General features: G+C 38.9%; 1 protein-coding gene across 1 annotated transcript in view; it reads right to left on the bottom strand.

Moving 5' to 3' along the window:
* Positions 1 to 7,522: 7,522 nt before the first annotated feature.
* The window catches only part of CFAP95 (cilia and flagella associated protein 95), an 88,864-nt gene continuing 79,284 nt past the window's right edge, over positions 7,523 to 17,102 (bottom strand). The window contains exon 6 of the mRNA XM_043891091.1: positions 7,523 to 7,802. Within this exon, the coding sequence (XP_043747026.1) occupies positions 7,611 to 7,802 (192 nt within the window). The 3' untranslated portion in view covers positions 7,523 to 7,610. The remainder of the gene's footprint in view (positions 7,803 to 17,102) is intronic.

Genomic DNA, 17,102 nt, shown 5'->3' with positions numbered 1-17,102 from the left:
AAAGTCACAGGCTAAATGAACAGTATCCCCTTAATCTCTAAGAGTTGAATCATACTTTGCTCAACAGTGAAGATGTGAAAAGTTCTGAGATTATTTTCAGATGATCTTGGTTTGAATTCCAACAAGTCCCTTCACCAATTGGAGGCTTAAGTGACAAAGAGGAGTACTAATGATAATCACACACAAACACACACACACACACACATATACACACAGTATTCACAGAAGTTGTTGTGATGATGAAATGTAAATATACAAAAAGTGCTGGCACGTGTTGCTTCTCAGCTCTAATTATTAACTCTAAATCTATACATTCTGTACTTTAGCCCCTGATCACTTTTAAGAAACTCAATTTTGTCTTCTCACCTACGTAATTATTGCCTCCTACAACTTATAAGCCTGGATGACTCGGGTTCAAGGTATCAGCAAACCTCCTGAAATGGTAGGTAGCACTGGATGGATGGTACTATCCTGTCGTTCCAGACACTAAGTCGTGTCTGACTCTTTGTGACCCCATGGACTGCAGCATGCCAGGCTCCTCTGTCAGGTCTTTGCATCAACTTCAGCAACAGTCCTTGCAATGAATATTCTGGGTTGATTTCATTTAGGATTAATTGGTTTGACCTCCTTGCTGTCCAAGGGATTCTCAAGAGTCATCTCTAGCACCACAGTTTGAAAGCATCAGTTCTTCAGCACTCAGCCTTCTTTATGGTCCAACTCTTCCATCCACACATGACTACTGGAAAAATCATAGCTTTATAGCTTTTTGGATTATATGGACCTTTGTCAGCAAAGTGATGTTTTTTCTTTTTAATATGCAGTCTAGGTTTTGTCATAAGCTTTCCCTCCAAGGAGCAAGCGTCCTTTAATTTCATGACTGCAGTCACCAACTGCAGTGATTCTGGAGCCCCCAAAATAAACCAATTCAATGGACATGAGTTTGAGCAGACTCCAGGAGTTGGTGTTGGATAGGGAAGCCTGGTGTGCTGCAGTCCATGGGGTTGCAAAGAGTCGGACATGACTGAGGACTGAACTGAACTGAAGAAAATAAAATTTGTCACTGCTTCCATTTTTTCCTACAATGTGCTTAACTTAAGGGCTAGTTGCCTCCCTGAGTTAGGAAGTGCTTTGATTCTTCAACTGCAATGGGGTAGTTCTAGAACATCAGGAGATAGAAGTCAATGTATTATTTTTTCTTATTCCTTTATTCTTTGTTTGCACTATTTCCAGATCTGTGACAAAGGAAAAACTTCTCATAATTCTTAGCTATCCAGGACCCCTGAGTGGAGGGACTCACTTTGCCTTAGGAATGGATCCAAAAGGGTTATCCTAGCCCATAACTAGGCTCCATGAACACCAACAACTTGGGCCAGAAGTGACAAAAAAGCACCAAATTATGTTACCAACTTAAGGCAAATGGGCAAGATTCCCTCTTGACTCTCTTGTAGAAGTATTGAGCAGGAAGAGGCATAATTTTTGCACAAAGGACTTTGCCTAAGAAGCATGCAACAGCACAGACTGTGGTGGACTACAAAAATAGACAGAAATTATCCCCTCCTTCTACCCACACTCTTTGGTAGAGCCCACCCACACAGACTCCAGGCTGGCCTCCTGACTTGCTCCAGCCAGGCTGTAGTAAGCATGACACAAGCAGATGTCTGACAAGCGCTTGTGCACAGAAGTATCCCCATTTGCTTCTCTTGTGATCCCTGCACTACTACCAAATGAATAAGCCCAGTCTGTTCTGCCACATGATGAAATGCTCATGGCCAGGATGTCCCTGACATCCCAGATGTCTTTGAACTGAATGCCAACTAGGTGAGGCCATCCTAGAACCATCCAGCCCCAAAACAGAGAAACCACCCAGTGGACCACAGAACAATAAGAAATAGTATTTTTTCTTTTAAGTTAGTATGTTTTCAGGTGGTTAGCAAAAGCTAATTGATAAAATTATGCATTCTCTTTCAAGGTTGCCAAGTATAAATACATTATATGTCTATAGGTGTGTACATATTTATACATACAGGCATGCATACTTTGTCTTCTGGAAATGGGCAGACCTTAGTAGTAACTTGTTAAATATTCACAGTTGATTTAATCTTCTTCCAAAGAAAAGGAAAACTTCATTACTTAGTGATGTTAGAATATTTCTCAATATTAACAGGAATATTTGTAACTTTTTCCGGGAAAAGGTCTGGATTTCATTAGACTGTCAAAGGAGTTCATGAGCATAGCAGGGTGAGATCCACACATAAAAGGAAAATTCTAGTATGAAGGAAGAATGTTAGAGAATGAGCTGAGTTTGATTCCTAGAAAACAAGCCCTAGTAACTATCCTGACAAATGAAAAGCAGAACTGTGTGATGAAAAATTAAAGAACAGAATTTTATGAATAATTTCAGTATTATTTATTGACTCACTGTATCATCACTATCATTATCAAAAATATTGGTTAAATCACATATGTGCAATACAAATTTTCACTTGACAGTGCTTTCCTACAAGATCTTCCGGGTTCTATTCATTTTCAAATATTCTGTTGTGTCGGAATAGAAATTCCAGTATTTGTTTATAAATGAAATCTCCCAAGCTACTCCTTAAGCCAACAAAACTCTTTTTTTTTTCAGATTTATGTGTTTCAATTTTTTGAAAATTATATTACAAATAGGTTATGACCTTAAAAGCTAAATAACCCAATTTAAACTGGAAAATGGATCTAACTAAAGGCTTCTCCAAGGAAGATACACAAATAGTCAATAACCACATAGAAAGATGCTCAACATTACTAGCCATCAGGAAAACACAAATCAAAACCACAATGAGATACTATTTCACACCCACTAGGATTGCTATAAGCAAAACAATAGAAAACAACAGATGTTGGCAAGTATATGAAGAAACTGCACTCCTCAAGCATTGCTGGTGGAAATGTAAAATACACTAGAAAATAGTTTGGCAGTTCATCAAAAGGTTAAACATAGAGTTAACATATGACCCAGCAGTTTCACTGCTACCTATATGCCCAAGAGAAATGAAAACATATGTCCACACAAAAACTCATACATAAATATTCATAGCAGCATTATTTTTAATAGTCAAAAGACAGAAATATCCCAATGTCCATCAACTGATAAATGGATAAACTGTAGTATAGCTATAAAATGGAATATTATTCAGCCAAAGAAGAAAGAAGCACTCATATTTCATTTAACATGAAACCTTCAAAACATTGTTAAGTGAAAGAAACTAATCACAAAAGACCATGCATATGATTGCACTGACATAAAATACCCAGAAGAGGTAAATCTTGAGACAGAAAGGACTTCCCAGGTGGCTCGGTGCCGCCATGCAGGAGACGCAGGAGACCTGGGTTGGATCCTGGGTCAGCAAGATCCCCTGGAGGAGGGCATGGCAACCCACTCCAGTATTCTTGCCTGGAGAATCCCATGGACAGAGGAGCCTGGTGGGCTACAGTCCAAAGGGTCATAAAAAGTCTGTCACGACCGAGGTGACTATGCATTCACACATGCATCCATGCACATAGAGACAGAAAATAGATTAGTGGTTGTTCAGAACCAAGAGATGGGGAGGCAACGGGGAATGACAGCTAATGGGTAAGGAGTTTCCTTTGGGGATGGTGAGAACATTCTAAATTGATTGTGGTGATAGTAGCACACCTCTATGAATATACCCCAAATCACTGAATTACACACTTTTAAGGTTGAACTTTATAATTTGTGAATCATATCTCAATAAAGCTATTAAATTTTTGATAAAGCTTATGATCTTAATATTTGGAACACTGATTTACTGTGTGGGGTTTTGTTTGGGTTTTCCACTTTTATTACAATATTTGCCTCAGGCTTGCTCCACCACAGCTATTTAGAGGGCCAATAGAGTCGGACATGACTACTGGGTGTTGGCAAACCGCCCTCCTGCTCACTCTGAAATAAAGTTAGCTTTTGGCCAGCAGAGCTTTAAGAAAGGATCTTTCTGCCTCTCTGTTGTTGATGGTAGCAATACCAGCAATTCTGTGGGCTCACCCACCCTGCCACCTACCTGTACTCTATGTCCCATAGAAAGGACTTTTACCATTTCTGCATAGGGTCTTGGCAAATCTGGAGTTTTTCTGTGCCTCTAGAAAAATGAGCACTGGAATCCAGGGAGTGATTTTCCTCTGTAAATAAACCAGTGAGGGGCTTCCCTGGTGGCTCAGGGGTAAAGAATCTGCCTGCCGATGCAGGAAACATGGGTTTGATCCCTGGTCAGAGAAGATCCCACATACTGTGGGGCAACTAAGCTTGCATGCCACAACTGCTGAGCATGTGTTCCAAAACCTGAGAGCCACAACTACTGCGCCTGCGTGCCCCAGAGCCCATGCTCAGCAACAAGAGAAGCCACTGCAACGAGAAGCTTGTGCACCACAACTAGAGAGTATTCCATGCAGTAATGAAGACCCAGCACAGCCATAAATAAATAAACATTTGAAAAAAATACTCACTTCCTGCCTCAGCACAAAGGGATTCCCAGTATAAACCAGTGGATCTGAGATTTTATTCAGTATTTCTAAGGTGAAGCCATCCACCCACTCTCCATCTCTATTTTCTTTTTGGGGGGCTTGAAAAAGTGTATTATCTTACAGCTTTTGGGGTCAGAAGTCTGGCCCAGCTCTCACTGGAATAAAATCAAGGAGTTAGCAGGTTGTGCTCCTTTCCAGAGGCTCTGGGAGAGAATCTGTTCCCTGCTCATTTGGGTTGTTGGAGGAATTCAGTTCCTTGTGGTTATAAAACTGTCCATCTCTATTTTCTACATCATATTGCAGGGTATGCAGTTAGAGAAGGCGAGGTTCAGAATAAGAACGAGACCGGCACTTTACAGGAACAGATCACCTTTAATGAGGCAAGAAGGGGCAACAGTCAGATTAGTGAGCTGCTGCCCTTACCCAAGAAAAGAGTAAGTATAAATAGGCATGTATGTGGAAAGTTACTGTCTTAAGGGGGCCTGTTCTTCTCCAAGGTTGTTTGGAGTAGTTATCTCTTATACGGCTGGGGCAAGGAATTTTGGAGATAGGCCAGAGACTGGACCACTGGGAGCTGGGCGTAATCAAGGTTAATGTCCATTTTTTTCTCTTCCGGTGAGAGAGATTTTTGTTTTGCATAGAATGGTGGGAAGGACCTGGAGGGGAGTTTTGACTCCAGGCTATTTTGAGCCATGTAGCTTTCCTTCACATATACTCCAGGATCTTGCTTCCTACTTGAACTCAACCAGATTTGCTGTCCCTACTATTAGGATGTGGCCTCTGCCTTTATCATCTTAATCTCGGACACCAAGAATCTGCCAATTTTGCCATTTTTCTACCACCTCTTTCCCTCTACAACTTATTTCATATTTGTCCAACCTCTCCTTTGGTAAAGGGTCACAGTGCCTCCATAAATAAGTATACCAGGTGAGAACTGCGGCAAAATGGTGAACTCACCCCATCCAGAGAGGGCCTCCCATCATACCCCTGAGGACTGCTGCTGTATCAAAATCAGACCAGTGTTTCCAGATCTGAAAATGTGCCAAGGACATAAGAGTTCGAATTTTAAAGTACAATGTCCTAGTCTATAAAATGTGGCTCAATTTTTTTAATTAAAGAAAAAAACCACTGAAGATTAAATCAAATTTATTGTGGGCCAAATTTAATCAAGGACCACCACAGCAGTCTGCACTCTGCCGTGGTGAGCTCACACCAACAGTTCAGACATAATACCATATAAAGGCCAAAAGAAAAATACTGAACAAATATGAATGCTAACTGTATAAAAGCATACAAGATATAGCGTTATTTTGGTGTCTCAGGTGGAATCTTTTGAAGTATATGTGTGGAACCATTAGAAGATAGTGCAGTCATTTCCTAAAGAAGACATTCTTTAACAATATTTAAGTTTCAGCTTTTATTGTTTGAAATGGTCTCTGATACTGGTGAGTGAACCATTAAAGCAGTTATCTAAAGAAATCCAAATCAGCACAAATTAATTACTCCTGAAAAATCTAAGTAATCTTTAATTTTTTCAATGCATCATTTTATTCAACTAATTTAAATACGACCCCCCTTATTTCATTCTCCTCATCAAACAAAAACTGATTTCTAAATTGATCCCTTGTGACAGACCCAGGTTATTTATGTAAAATGTAATGCTAATCACCGTGACAATATAGAATTCCTGCTAAAGAAGGTGAATTTTTTTTTCTAAGTAAACGGCAAGTTCAAAGGTCGGTATGGCCTTTAAGACTTTTCCCTTACAAAAAGAAAAACAAATTATAAGTAGCTTGACATACAGATTTGCATACTTCAAACAGCTGTCCATTCTAGAGATGTTAATGAATGTTCAGAGTGATTAAACTTGAATTTATAGTTTATGGAAGGAAAGGTAATCCACTAGAATAGGTACTACATAAAGAATTAATATTATATATTCATATATTATATACATATTTATACATACATATTTGTGTATACGTACAGACACTGAAGCAGCAAGAAAATATAGTAAAACTCTGCTGGTGAATGCTTTCTTGCCATTTCCACATTTTCTTTATTTTCATCTCCCTATTCACAAGACTTATGTCCTCACCTATATTTTGCTAATCACATTAACATTTATCATGAAATACTATTTCATGAATTTCTTTTTTTTAAAGAAAAATAATGAGAGTAAATTTAGCTTAGGCTGACCAAATAAATAAACCCTTCCTCAGAAAAAATGAAAGTTCAAATGCACCTCAAAGTTCAACTAGTATCTGCTATTTATGTAACCCTAGGAAAGCTACTTGAAACTTTGTCTCTGCTCATCTGTAAAATGGAAGTGTAAGTCAAAATAACTGCTAAGATTTCTTCTAAATCTAACACTCGATGATTTAATTTTCCATTAAACCCTTAAAGTTTCACTAAGATTCTGTCTGCATGACTGTTACGCCATACAATCAAAAGGTGTTATATTAAATAAGGAAAATATTCCTTAAATATTAAATAAGGGGAAAAAGGGAAAAAAATCCTTAAATATTAAATAAGGAAATATACCATGCTGAAATGATAATCTATAGTGCAGCTAGACACCACAGATACGTTAAAGTCTATAAACAGACACACTCCCCCTCAATACACATTCAACACCATCATAGGGCCAGTGTTGCTCAAATTTCAGCAATTTGAGTTTCGTGTGGAATTTGAGCACCACCTAACTTTTTATTCACTTAAAAGTGGAAGTTATCTCATTTTTTAAAATCAGACACACCCTAAGCAAACAAGAGCTTGACTGTGCTGGCTTCATGTATTTTTCCTAATAAAATTTACTCAATAAAATAAATCCAGTCAATAAAATAAAGTACAATTAAATAAAATACCTCCAAGTACTATCTAGAATTTGTTACATACTTTCAATGATAAACATGCTAAACTTTGGAAATACCAGAGTAGCTTATAAAAATAAGGATATACACACTGTGTAGAATATAAGATTTTGTGTTAAAGGAATGTATTGTAAAGTTTCCATTGTATTTATTAGGATAGAAAATTATCAACTGTTACATCCACTCCCTTTCATTAGTTATAGAATCTGACTCCATACATTATTTTAAAAAGGGAGTAATAGGGCCATCTGTTAATGGGCTGAGTTTTCGTTTTACATATGAATTGGCATAAATCCCACTCTCGTCAAGCCAAGTGTTGATGCCAAATCTTTTGGAACCATCTAGATCTGTGAACTGAGAACGGCATTTTCTGTGGACAACTGAATAATCATCATCTTGACAAGGATCACCCTATGGGGCAGGAAAGATAATATTAATATTAAATGACTGAAATATGTATAAAGGAATGATTTCCAAAAGTTGATCTTTAATGTGTTAGTCTTATTATGATCAAAGGTTAATTTTCAAACAATTGATTAATATAATCTCTCAAATTAGTAATCATTTCTTGTATTTGGCTATTGCATTTATAAGTATTTCTAATTATGAATGATAAGTCTAATTAATGATTGTCTTATTTATAAAATTATAAATTATTATATGTGCAAAATTTTCTAAACCATAGATATACAGCATAAAGAACTATTTCTACATAAGACAAAAACAATTAAACTACCATTTAACATCTTTTATATTAATATAATTTTTCCAAAGACTAATATCTTGGGCTACATTTTTTTTTGTCTTTTTTTTATATAAATTCATTTATTTTAATTGGAGGCTAATTACTTTACAATATCGTAGTGGTTTTGCCATACATTGACATGAATCCGCCACGGGTGTACATGTGTTCCCCATCCTGAACACCCCTCCCACCTCCCTGCCCATCCCATCCCTCTGGGCCATCCCAGGGCACCAGCCCCGAGTACCCTGTATCGTGCATCAAACCTTGATTGGTGATTCGTTTCACATATGATAATACACATGTTTCAATGCCATTCTCCCAAATAATCCCACCCTCGCCCTCACCCACAGAGTCCAAAAGACTGTTTTATACATCTATGTCTCTTTTACTGTCTCACATACAGGGTTATCATTACCACCTTTCTAAATTCCATATATATGTGTTAGTATACTGTATTGGTGTTTTTCTTTCTGGCTTACTTCACTCTGTATAATGGGCTCCAGCTTCATCCACCTCATTAGGACTGGTTCAAATGAATTCTTTTTAATGGCTGAGTAATATTCCATTGTGTATATGTACCACAGCTTTCTTATCCATTTGTCTGCTGATGGACATCTAGGTTGCTTCCATGTCCTGGCTATTAGAAACAGTGCTGCAATGAACATTGGGGTGCATGTGTCTCTTTCAGATCTGGTTTCCTCAGTGTGTATGCCCAGCAGTGGGATTGCTGGGTCATATGGCAGTTCTATTTCCAGTTTTTTAAGAAATCTCCACACTGTTCTCCATAGCGGCTGTACTAGTTTGCATTCCCACCAACAGGGTAAGAGGGTTCCCTTTTCTCCACACCCTCTCCAGCGTTTATTGCTTGTAGACTTTTGGATAGCAGCCATTCTGACCGGCATGAAATGGTACCTCATTGTGGTTTTGATTTGCATTTCTCTGATAATGAGTGTTGTTGAGCATCGTTTCACGTGCTTGTTAGCCATCTGTATGTCTTCTTTGGAGAAATGTCTGTTTAGTTCTTTGGCCCATTTTTTGATTGGGTCGTTTATTTTTCTGGAATTGAGCTGCAGGAGTTGCTTGTATATTTTTGAGATTAATTCTTTGTCCGTTGCTTCATTTGCTATTATTTTCTCCCATTCTGAAGGCTGTCTTTTCACCTTGCTTATAGTTTCCTTTGTTGTGCGGGTTATATTTTTAATAACTGCTATCAGGTCATACTTGCAAGTAAATGTCAAGCTGGAAGGTTCATCCTATGAGAAATTTACCTCAGTATAACCCAGTATAATATTTAAGGTATTTATCCTTAGAGTGGGCTTCCCAGGTGGTGCTAGTGGTAAAAAACCTGCCTGCCAATGCGGGAGACATAAGAGACACAGGTTCAATCCCTGGGTTGGGAATATCCCCTGGAGGAGGGAATGCAACCCACTCCAGTATTCTTTCCTGGAGAATCCCATGGACTAAGGAACTTGGCTGGCTATAGTTCACAGGGTCGCAAACAGTCATACACAACAGAAGTGACTTAGCACACACGCATCCTTAGAGTACTTCATAAAAACTTCTATTGTAATAAAACAAGACACTACCATTGCCACTTCCCAAAGGAAATATTGATTCACTCAGATTACATCAAGGATAATGGCAGACAAGAAACATAAAGCCCCTGTACTGATTATCTAATTTCTGCTTTAAATTGATACTAATTTTAAAGCACTAGGACAAAATTGAAATTAAATCACCAAAACTATAAAACAATGAAAGAACACCAAAATAGTTCTAATCTTAGATAGGCTTTGTTGAAAACAATTGAAAATTCTAACCACATAATAATTATGGTGTCTATTTATTTACTGAGTGCCTATTATGGTCTGAACATGGTAGTTGGGTATAACTTTTAATCCACAACTGGCTCTGAAGTAGGAATCATTACTCCTACTTTACATGCAAGAAAATATCATTTGCTTAAAATCTCAGGGGAGAATCTAAAGAATGCCAGTGATTCAGCCAGGGCTTCAAGCTGTCTGCTTGTAAGACACATTAGCACACTAGCACCTTCATGAAATTCTTAATAATTCAAAGATAAAATATATAAACAATAAAATCTGAAAGCTACATAATATCCATGTCACTTTCTACATAGTTTTGGACTTTTGCTTTGTGTTGTTGGGGTTCTATTTCTTTGAGGTTTGTATGTTTGTTTTGGTTCAGATAGAGATCCTTTAAAGGAGATTAAAGCATCACTTGCCAAACTGCCCTCTAAGTAGGAAGCAGGATCTCCTCATTCCTACCCCTGTTGCAGTGGAACTGAGGAGAGCTTCGCATGTAAGTCAACACCTTCCTTTAGCATCTCCTAGGCAGAGAGGATGATACGTTTTGATGAGACGAATGATAAGAATAAATGTGATGTTTTAGGAGAAGTATTCTGGCAGCAGAAGGTGCTAAAGACTGAAGATGAAAAGGACTGGATCCCAGAGCTATGATTAGAAATGGATCTCAACAACTTACATATCATTAACTCATGGATGTATAAACAAAATGTGGTCTATTCACGCAATGAAATAATTTATTTGGCCAAAAAAAGAAATAAAATACTGGTAGTTCTATAGCATAGATGAACCTTGGAAATAGGCAAGTCCACAAAGACAGAAAGTTGCTTTGCCAGAGGATGGTGGAGGGGAAGGAATGAGGCGTGACTATTAATGAGTGTGATTGGATCAAAAGGCACCAAGATATGTGGCTAAACATTATTTGTGGGTTGTATCCAGATGAAACTAGCATTTAAATCAATGGACTCAATAAGATAGTTTGCCTTCCCCAATGTGGGTAGGCATCATCCAATCTGTTGAGGACCTGAATAAAAGAAAGGCAGAGAAAGTGAGAATTGGCCTGTTTTGCTTGATTGCTCGAGCTGAGATGTTGATCTTATCCTGCTCTTTGGTGCTTCTGGTTCACAAGCACTGGTTTCCCTAGGATTTCAGCTTTGGTTTGCTTCTGTAGAGAAACCTGACTGGTACACTGGGTATGTGGTTTCTTTGGGGGATGATGGAAATGTTCTGAAACTGACTGCGGTGATGACTGTATGACACTGGAAATATATTTTAAAAAATCACTGAATTGTACATTTTAAAAGGGTGAATCTTATGGCATATGAATTAAATCTCAGTAAATTATATCTCAGTAAGACCGTTATTTTTTACAAGTGGATAAGAAGGGGTGAACAATGCTGAAGTTAGGAAAACTAATTAAGATAATGTTTGTTGCCTGTTTTTGTTGTTGTTGTTGTTGCCTGCTAACACACATAAAACTGAATGTCTCCCATGATCAGAGATAGTAAACCAACCTCCCCACCCAAAAAAACCCTACACAACTGATCTGTAATATTTGACAATTTCTGTGTTGTCTATACTCCTACCATGGTAGATTTCAAGTGAAGTCAGTAGTGAACACTGAGTTGGGCAGACATGAACATACTCGCATCACGCAAACTTTAAGAGGTGACTCCAGCTCACCCTGAATCCACTTTTCTCATTTCCCATTAAGCAGCAGCCATGCAATGTAAGTAGATTAAGCCCCCTCTAGGTCTAGGGGCAGAATCCGATTGCCTAAGACAATCAGGATAATCTCACTCCACTCTCAATGACAGTGATTAGTTCAGTGTTAGACATGTGACTTCAGTTTGTCCAAACAGCTTAAAGCCTGAGACTTCTGTTCAAGGGTTTGGGGAGGAAAACATTCTTTTCTCACTACTGGATATAAATAAGGAAGCATCTAGCCCAGGCTGCTGTTGGCAGCCTGCCTACAATCAGTATAGCATGAAACAAAACCATAAAAAGGCAGATATGAGAGTCAGTAAAAAGTATAATGACATTGCTGTATCAATCCTTTCCTGAAGCCAGACTTTTCAAAAATATATGAGCCAATAAATTACTTTTACTGCCTAATCTAGTTTGAGTTGGTTTTTGTACAACCTACTAAAAGCATCCTATCTAGTATATACCTGAATAATCTGTAGTATTGGGACACTGAGGTACTGAGAGTTAGAGCAAGGAAATGGGTCAAAAACAAGGGAGATGGAAATATATAGAAAAGTAGGAGTAAAGGCAAGCAGTAAATTTCTGCCAAAGCATACACTCAAGAATTAGAAGGATGCAAACATGGAACAGGTGAAAAAATAAGGTTTTCAAAAATAATAACAAACTATTAGGAACCATGAGGGTATAATTACTATAAGGAAGCAGAATAAAGTTTGTTTTTCAAAGTTTAATACAAAAGGCACCAAACAGAATAGAAAAAAGCAGCTTCACCAACCAAGAAGGTCCTATATCAAAGGACCTTTTATATTGACTGCAGCTCATACCCAAGGCCTAGCTGAGATGTTGGGAGTTTTGGACAAGCAAGTAATTTGGCCTACCTTTGAAACTAAATATATACAGAGGGAGTAATCATTTCAAAATTATTAGTAGTTTTCCCTTTTCTTTGTTATGTAACCACCCATTTTCCCAAGGGGTGATCAAAATTTGTTTTAGAAAAAAAATGACAAAGAGCAAAGTAATATCACCTTCTAATGCAAAATACAGTTTTTCCTAAAGACAACAGCCTTACAATCCAATGCATACTCTTGAGGATTTTAGAATATCAATGACCATACCTGGAAGATTCAAATCATAGGTTTCTCCAAGTATGGAGAGAAAACATTCTTTGCCATGAAGCCTTAAACAAGAGTTGGAACAGAGAGTAGGAAAATACAGAGGAAGTTTGGGGCATTGTAGGAAGATGAAAATAAGGAAAAGCAAAGAAGGACAGGAGAAATAGTTGGTGCATTTCCCAATTTTCCCATCCGTAGACTTAAATCAGGGCTTCCCTGGTGGCTCAGACAGTAAAGAATCTTTCTGCAATGCAGGAGACCTGGGTTCAATCCCTGGGTTGAGAAGATTCCTTGGAGAAAGAAATGGCAACCCACTCTAGTATTCTTGCCTGGAGAGTTCCTTGGACAGAGAAGCCTGGCGGGCTACAGCCCATGGGATCAGAAAAAGTTTGACATGACTGAACAACTAATATTTTTCACACAGTTTCATAAGCTTCCCCAGTGGCTCAGTGGTAAAGAACCCACCTGCCAATGCAGGAGATGCAGGAGACGTGTCTTCAGTCCCTGGGTCAGGAAGACCCCTTGGAGGAGGAAATGGCAACCCACTCCAGTATTCTTGCCTGGAGAATCCCATGGACAGAAGAGCCTGGTGGGCTACAGTCTATGGGGTCGCAAAAGAGTCAGACACAACTGAGCTTGCAGCACAGATTTGAACCAGATAGGGTCTTGTTGATATGGACAGAGAGAAGTACATTAGACACTTGAGAATAATGGCAGAAAGGCATAGGGGTCTCCTGGCCCTCATTTCTCATGAGATCTTCAAACAGACCACCTCTCATGCTGTTCTTTCATTTGCCTGGGGCACAGCCAAACCCAAACCAGTGAAGCAGCCTGGTCAGGCAGAGGGAGGCCTGGGAATCATCAGTCCTGAGGCATGTTTGGTATTCAGTGGCACAAACAAGACCCTGAAAGTAGTTGCAAGTCTGGAGAGAAGGTTCAACTGTTAGCTGCAGAGCTGAGCACTAAAGCTAGGTACTGAATGGGAATCACAGGCGGCTTCTGTGGGATCAACAGTATCTATGGAAGTGGAAATGAAGTTGAGTCATCTCAGACAAGCCATGAGGGCTCCAACCAAGCCCGGAGAAAAAGAATGGGAAATAGAAAAAGACTGAGAGTTACCATACTCACAGACTATAGCCACTTATACCTGTAAGAAAAAGAGCAACCAGGTAGACTTGGGATATCATCCCAGAGACTAGATGTTGATGGAACAGCTACACAACAGCTCTTTGTGCCTGCATGGGCTTCTGCACGGCACGGTGACTGGGTTCTAAGAAGAAGGATGGCACAAAGAGAACAGGAGGAAGCTGCATTGCTTTTAAACAGCTACTCCAGAAATCATATAGCATCTCTTTCATCACAGTCACAGTTCACCCAGATCTGGGGGGAGGTAACACAGACTCTACCTCTCAATGTGAAGAGTGTCAGAATCACATTGTAAGAGCACGTGCCATGGCAGCACATGTGGCAACCATCTTGGGAAAACAGCAATTTGCCACAGGGAGAAAAGTAGGGTGTGTTGGGGTTCCCAAGACCACCACTAGATTCAGTGACTTGCTCAGAGGACTCATGAAACTCAACATATAATTGTACTTGTGACTATGATTAGGGCTTCCCAGGCAGCACTAGTTGAAAAGAATCTGCCTGCCGATGAAGGAGACGCAAGAGACATGGGTTCAATCTCTGGGTCAGGGAAGATCCCCTGCAGTAGGAAATGGCAACCCACTCCAGTATTCTTACCTGGAAAATCCCATGGACAGAGGAGCCTGGCAGGCTACAGTCTGTGGGTCGCAGAGTCAGACATGACTGAGCACATGCACGCAAGCACGTGGCTATGCTTGATTACAGCAAGTTGATTCAAAGCAAAGTGAGCAAAGGGAAAAGGCACATAGGTTAAAGTCAAGAAAAAAAAAATAGGTATGAAAGTCTGAGACCAAGAACCTTCTCCCAGTGAGTCACACCAGATGCACTTGATTCCCTCCAGCCATGAGGTATGAGATGCTATCTACTGGGGAAGCTCATTAAAGACTCCAAGGCCAAGATTTTTCTTAGGGGCTGGTCACATAGGCACCCTCTGCCTAGCATAAACCAAAATTCCAGACTCCTAGAAGGAAAACAAGTGTTTAACATAAAGCACATTGTTTGTGCCAACAGTTTAGTAGACACTGTAAGCTACTTTTATTAGGGAATTCTTATCTCTACATGCCAACCAAAGGCCAACCTTGTAAGAAGACCTTTTAACAGATAACAGTCTCACTTCTTTTCTACAATTGGAAGTGGGAGAGGGTCTCTGAGAAAGTGAGTTGTTTTTTTTTCCAAGAAAGATTAAATTTTCTTATAGGAGCTATTTAAATCATGGAATCAGATTAAGCTTTATGTTGATTGAGAATTAGTGTTTTTCCACTGGTGATGGGCTTAGGAAGAGGGGCCAGTGATCAGTTAGACATACTTCCTCTGCATATGTGAATTGCAGACAATTGTTAGAGTTTCAACACCCTAACATAATATCTAAATGATTACTCAACATCTATTAAGTGGGTTGGGAAGAAGTGTTTAGAAATTGTATATAGAAAGAGATTTGTGAATTATCTCACATTATTGGCTGATCCACTATTCTGGTGCCACACAGACTCTGAGTTCTGACAAAGTATTCTTAAGATAGGACTATCACTGAATTGTCTGAGTCTTCCGGATAGATGAGGGTAACTGAGAATTCATCTAAAGTGCTTAATAGGTGGGCAACAGAGCACAACAGCTTAAGCAGAGCTATACTAGAGGTGACATTTCACAAGAAGATTTTAGAGGACTTACTAACCTAACTGGGGATAAGGAATCGAAGATGCTCATACCTTCAAATCTGGATGTCTGATAGAGTTCTAACACCATTAAAAAGAATTAAAAAGACACAGAGATGAGGAGGACTTGTTTAAGGGGGCAAATGATGAGTCACTTCTCAGACATTTTTAATTAGAGATGATGTCAGTACAAAATGCTTATTTTAAAGGCAATGCTGTTAGACAGACGTCCTAGAGAGAAGTCACTGCCCTATGCACAGCAGTGATAATTGATTGGGTAAAATAGTGATAAAGAATATCACTAGGACCATGGATTATATTTGAATATGGACTCTGACTTTCATAATTATCCTGTATCAATTTTATGTGAGGCTGAAAACCTTACCATGGCTCTGTGTCTGTTATTAAGAAATGCACATTGAATTATTTATAGGTAAAGAGGCACAAAGTCTCCAATCTACTCTCAAATAGTAAATAATTGGTGACTCTAGGTAAAGATTATATGGGAGTTCCTTGTGCTGGTCTTATAAATTTCCTGTAAGTTTGAAATTATATAAAAATAAGTTACCCGTCAAAAGTGATGGTTACAGAGCCATGGGAGTGGATTAATTTTCTGAGATTATGTAAAATGAGAGGAGCAGGGTTCTGGGACCCAATTCTTGGGAATACTTACGGCTGGGTTCATAAAGAAGCCATGAAAGACAGAGACAAAAAGGCATGGAGAGAGCATTGCAAAGTCATAGGTTCTGAGGAAAGGGAGGGCACAAAGCAGGTAGTGGTAGCCAATGACTACTCACTTCCAAAGCAGCATCATAGATAAAACACAACCAACAATAAGAATCAATCTCTTGTCATCTTTGAGTGTGCTGTTTCAGAGAATGGTTGGGGAAACTGAAACATCCTGATAGAAGATGGAAAAAAGTGTCAGAGAAAGGAACACAGAGGGCAAACAAGCTCTGTAGCAACAGGAACTACTAAAGACCCAGCAACAGAATCACTGTACGGAAAATCTGCACTAAGGCTAATAAAGTTTTCTTTTTCCTTTTCTTCTCTTTTTCTTCCTTCTTCTTTTTAACAGATAATAGAAAAACGGGTTAGGATATTACAGAAGGGTCCTCTTGAGTGCCCAGCCAACCTTACTTCATTGTGAAAGACAAATAAGACATGGTTTTACCACCTACATCCGTAAAATGTATCAGTAAGTGATAGGTATCCAATTCTTAGATTCCCATCCTTTTCCCACCTCAATCCCATAACCTCTAAGCATCATTTATCTTCCAAGCCATTTTTTCAGGATAAAATGACATTGCCGTTTCTTAGTCAATCATATACCCAGTCCTTACCCATTTCTGTGGTTTCACTTATTTGATTTCATCCTGTTTTTTTAGGACTTTTTATTTTTCATAGTTTTATTTTTCAAGGTCATTTTCAGTTTTAGGCCTGCCTTCTGCAATATCAATAATGCTACCTAATTTAATATCACTAGATAATTTGAGAGCAGTCTCAATTCCTTCATCTAGAGAGCT

This window comes from Cervus elaphus, chromosome 29, assembly GCF_910594005.1.
Source record: "Cervus elaphus chromosome 29, mCerEla1.1, whole genome shotgun sequence".
NCBI lineage: Eukaryota > Metazoa > Chordata > Mammalia > Artiodactyla > Cervidae > Cervus > Cervus elaphus.
The sequence above is the reverse complement of the archived record's forward strand: the minus strand, read 5'-3'. Positions and strand labels throughout refer to the sequence as shown.